The sequence below is a fragment of the Camelus bactrianus genome, chromosome 6 (assembly GCF_048773025.1).
Source record: "Camelus bactrianus isolate YW-2024 breed Bactrian camel chromosome 6, ASM4877302v1, whole genome shotgun sequence".
Taxonomy (NCBI): Eukaryota; Metazoa; Chordata; class Mammalia; order Artiodactyla; family Camelidae; genus Camelus; species Camelus bactrianus.
Window position 1 is genome coordinate 65,405,555 of NC_133544.1, and position 4,924 is coordinate 65,410,478.

The 4,924-nt window shown below is 37.1% G+C and overlaps 2 protein-coding genes across 2 annotated transcripts; one reads left to right on the forward strand and one right to left on the reverse strand.

The window, feature by feature from the left end:
• Positions 1-461: 461 nt before the first annotated feature.
• Positions 462-1,405, forward strand: LOC105080411 (olfactory receptor 4K15-like). The gene is given in 2 exon segments (XM_045504358.2): positions 462-561; positions 564-1,405. Coding segments are annotated over 2 exon segments (942 nt in total).
• Positions 1,406-2,577: 1,172 nt separating this feature from the next.
• Positions 2,578-4,659, reverse strand: LOC105080330 (olfactory receptor 11H6-like). Its single transcript, XM_010969306.2, has 2 exons — positions 4,611-4,659; positions 2,578-3,554 (listed from the first exon to the last, which is right to left on the reverse strand). The coding sequence occupies exons 1-2, from the start codon at positions 4,657-4,659 to the stop codon at positions 2,578-2,580; spliced, it is 1,026 nt and encodes a 341-aa protein (XP_010967608.2).
• Positions 4,660-4,924: the final 265 nt, after the last annotated feature.

Sequence of the window (4,924 nt, forward strand, 5' to 3'; positions counted from 1 at the left end):
TCTAACTATTTTGATCAACATTAAGCATGTGAAATTGTCTTCCTTTGTGTTAGCCATTCCAAACATTATGTCATTTACTACAGATAAAATGATTTAGATTTAGATTTCATCTTAGTGGATTCTTAGATTAGATTTCTGTAATGCTAAAGAAAAAATTCAGGTATTTAATTTCATTTTTAATGAGTTGATTATGTTCCTTACAGTTATGTAACTGGATATGCCAACTGGTTGAATGACTCCTTTGTCATCTCAGTGTGACTCTTGCCTCCATCCTTCTTTAACAGTGTTATGCTGTCAATGTAATTTCTGGTGATGTGTAAAAACTCAGACACAAATATAAATAGAAATTAGAATCCTTAAAGTATGAAGTGGAATTGGGAAATCAAAAACATGCTCAGTACATTGAATGATATCTGTTTCTCTCCAAGTCAGGTAACCAAAGAGAAGTCTTTTCAAAGTCAATGAATGAGACAAATCATTCTCAGGTGACTGAATTTGTGTTGCTGGGACTCTCCAATTCCCAGGAGCTCCAACCTTTCTTGTTTCTCATATTTTCACTACTGTACTAGCAATACTGCTGGGCAACTTTCTCATCATCCTCACTGTGTCCTCAGATTCCCGCCTTCATACCCCCATGTACTCTCTACTTGCAAACCTCTCTTTCATAGACATATGTGTTGCCTCCTTTGCTACCCCCAAAATGATTGCAGACCTTCTGGTTGAGCGCAAGACTATTTCTTTTGAAGCCTGCCTGGCCCAGATTTTCTTTGTTCATCTTTTCACTGGCAGTGAAATGGTTCTTCTTGTATCCATGGCTTATGACCGTTATGTTGCTATATGCAAACCTCTCCACTACATGACAATCATGAGCCGCTGTGTGTGTATTACTCTGGTCCTTATTCCATGGTGTGTGGGCTTCATCCATACCACTAGCCATTTGGCATTTACTGTTAATTTGCCTTTTTGTGGCCCTAATCAAGTGGATAGTTTTTTCTGTGACCTCCCTCTAGTGACCTAGCTGGCCTGCACAGACACTTATGTTGTCAGCCTACTTATAGTCGCGGACGGTGGCTTTCTTTCTATGAGTTCCTTCCTCCTGTTGGTTGTCTCCTACGCTGTGATACTCATCACAGTTAGGAATCGCTCCTCTGCTAGCATGGCAAAGGCCCGCTCCACGCTGACCGCTCACATCACGGTGGTCACACTCTTCTTTGGACCATGCATCTTCATCTATGTGTGGCCCTTTAGTGGTTATTCAGTTGACAAAGTCCCTGCTGTGTTCTACACTATCTTTACTCCCATTTTAAACTCGGTTATTTACACTCTAAGGAACAAAGAAATGAAGGCAGCTATGTCAAAACTGAAGAGTCGGTATCTGAAGTCTGGCCACGTTCTGCAGTCATAAGAAATGTTCTTTTTCTACAAATGGCGTAAATCTACAGGGCTGTTACCACCGTAGCCTTGTCTCAGGAAATTTACAAACGGAATCTCTGTGATGTTAAAGCAAACCATTTTGATCAGTGAAAAAGATCGATTAACTTGAATTAAAGAGTAAGGATGATAAAAAGCCACTGAATGAATTTTACTGATTTTCATATTTTCTTCTATACAGGAATGCTAAATAGCTATAAAAAGGAATAAAGTACTGATTACAACAGAAATGAGCATTATGCTAAATGAAAGGAGCCAGTCCCAAAAGGCAACATATCATATGATTCCATTAATCTGATGTCCAGAATAGGCAAATACAGAGCAATGGAAAGTGGCTGCCAGGACTTGAGAGAAGAGAGTAATTGTTACTGGGTACAGGGTTTCTTTGTAGGATGAAGAAAATTCTGCTTGAGAATATGATATACTAGTGTCCTTGAGATAAAGCAGAGCAAATCTAACAACTTCAGCCATTGCAGTACCGACCAGTCATTGGCCATCACATTCGAACCTATAGCAGGCAAAAATGGCATATAGGAAAAGGCAATGTATGGTTCATCCTAAACAGAGAGCTTTTTCCAAGAATAATTCTTAAAAGTGGATAAATATATAATGGAAAAAAATCAATGGATCTAAATACCAAAGGATATTTTCACTAAATCTTGGTGATTATGATATCATGATAAGTCAACTTTCATTAGAAAATAAATACAGCCTGTCATGTTTTTAATATTGACACAAGAATTAACGTTTAAACATTGTTTTGTAAATTTAGCATATGTAACTACTGATTCCTTTGAAAAATTCTACTAATAAATTTAAGTATAGGACAAATTGTGTGTATGGGTGTGTTTATGTGTATGATACTGGCAGCAAACTATTAACTAGTATTCGATCTGAATGACAGCAAGATGATCACTTTTTCTTTGATTGTTTTTATGTGAATTTGAAAAAAAATACTATTAATATAAATTTTTCTCTAATAATAAAAGTTGAAGAGATAGATAGTTAATTTTATAAATATTTTATTACATTGAATATATTCTTCCTCCCCTAAAAGATACTTTCGTACTTCAGTTAATGCAACTGAATATCAACCTTTCAATTATTTATTTCCCATACATTATTTCAGTTGTGAACACAATTTCTTCAAAGATTTCTTCCATGCCTCTGACTAAATCTCACAGTCCTGAATAATTTTCTCAGAGCCTCCTTCATCTCCTTATTATGTAGACTATAGATCATGGGGTTGAAAAGTGAAGTTAACACAGAATAGAACAAAGTCACATATTTCTGAATCCCTGCTGGATTGCCCGCTGTTGGGCTCACATATAAGACCATAATAGAAACACAGAATAGGGACACCACGGCCAGATGGGAGCCACACATAGAGAAAGCCTTATGCCGGCCTTCTGCTGAGGGGACCCTAAGCACAGCCCTGATTACCAGGGTGTAGGAGCTGGTAATGAAGATTAAGGTAGAGAAGATGAGAACTGAATTATAGGTGGCACAGATGATCTCAGTAACAGGAGCTGGCACCCAGGACAGCTTTATAAGGGGTCCTGGGTCACATAAGAAGTGATCAATCTTATTGAGACAACAGAATGGGAGCTGAGAGATTAGGTAAATAGGCAAGGGGAAGTACAAGAAGCCACACGTCCAACAGCAGGCTCCCACTCTGATGCAGCGCTGAACTGTCATGACAGTGGGGTAGCGCAGGGGCCTGCAGATAGCAAGGTACCTGTCAAAGGCCATGGCAGACAAGAAGGTCTCAGTGGTGCCCATGGAGAAGAAGAAGTAGAACTGGAGGAAGCAGCTTGAGAAGGAGATGGTGCTGGTGTCAGAGAGAAGGTTGGCTAGCATATTAGGGACAGTGGAGGTGATAAACCAGATTTCCAGGAAGGAAAAATTGGCCAGCAAGATGTAAATTGGAGTCTGTAGCCAATGGTCCCACCTCATAACACAGATAATGCACAGATTTCCAATGACTGTCAGAATATATGACCCAAAAAAGACTGAAAAAAGGAGGATCTGAATTTCCTGGGTACAAGGGAAGCCTAAAAGGATGAATCTACTCACAGATGTAGAGCAATTCTTTACATGGGAATATTTATTTGTTTTCAAAGCTGCAAAAAAAAATGGCAGATTTCCATATTAAAAATAGCTTTTCATAGTATTACTCATTAGGGAAGATGCCTTGCTTAGGGTAACATCACTCTTCCTGTCTGTAAATAATAAAATACTCATGCAGAGATTTTTCCATGATTTTGCAGTATTCATATTCCTATTCCGGATGTAATAAATACAACGTGAACAGACAACTCTCCTGATTGTCTGCTGCTCACAAGCAAAGTTAGTTGGTATTGACAATAAGCAAATATATATAAGGACCTACAATTTTAGGTCAAACAGTGAATAAAAAAGACTGAAAAAATACAGCCTTGGTAACCCAGTGTTTATGAGTTACAAAGATATTAAAGATAATGATATTCAATAATCTTTGTTCTATTTGTGTGAGAAATGTGCAAGCTGAATTGAGGGCAATATCAATAGATTTAAATACTTTATGTAACTTAATTTATTTTAGTTTTATTGTGATAGGTTATGGAAAATATTTCTGTATATTTTTAGAATAGAGTATAAGTCAGTATTAAAATGCAAATTCATTAGATTCTACATTTCAATTCCTCCCTTCAGTAAAAATACACTTTTGAAAATATACATTAAAGTCAAATAGGCATCAATGGCATCAATTATGAAAATATGTCAAATACAGATTTGCTCACAGAGCCTGTCTTCACATTACACAATCTCAAGTACAAATAGATTTCCTTGTTTTCTACTTGCTAAAAGTAATAAAAAGTAACAGGAGGCAGGCACTATATTTCTTGAAGTTTCATTGAAGGAAAGTGTATCCACATTCATTTTCTGGAATTTTCCCTGTTTTAGGATCCGAACTCCCTCATGTAGTGTGGAAATAAAAAGGAGCCACTGGCAAGACACTTAAAGAGTTTTAGCAAATTTTTGAAGTAACATTTTTTATGAATTCTCACATAAAATCTTGGCTTTGATTCTGAAGAAGTGATCCAGTTACAATTCACACATTAAGTGACAGAATATAAAACTAGAGAGGGTGGAAGGAAGAAATAGCAGAGCTTGGAATTCTGTGAGCTTTACCTTACCTGAAGATACAAGGTGAGTGTCAGAGAATGCTGTATGGTTAAATGCCATTTTCTGCATCAGAGTACAGAAAAACCAAATAGGACAGTTTTCTCGGATCTCAGAAAAACCAAATATAATAGTGTTCCAAACATTATTGCAGGAATTCACATGAACTGCTGAGGAGTCTTTTAGGAGCAAGAATATTATAGGATCAAGAAATCAGTCATGGACACTCCTCAGGTTTGCCCCCTGTAACTTTCTTTCTATATAAACCGTAAATGCAATATGATGGTGGCAAAGAGAATCATGGTCTCATAGGCTAGATAGAATCAAA

Coding starts and splice junctions, on each gene's coding strand:
- LOC105080330 (XM_010969306.2), bottom strand. CDS start 4,659: ATGGCATTTAACCATACAGCATTCTCTGACACTCACCTTGTATCTTCA. Junction 3,555..4,610: donor CACTCACCTTGTATCTTCAG/GTAAGGTAAAGC, acceptor TTTTTTTTGCAG/CTTTGAAAACAAATAAATAT.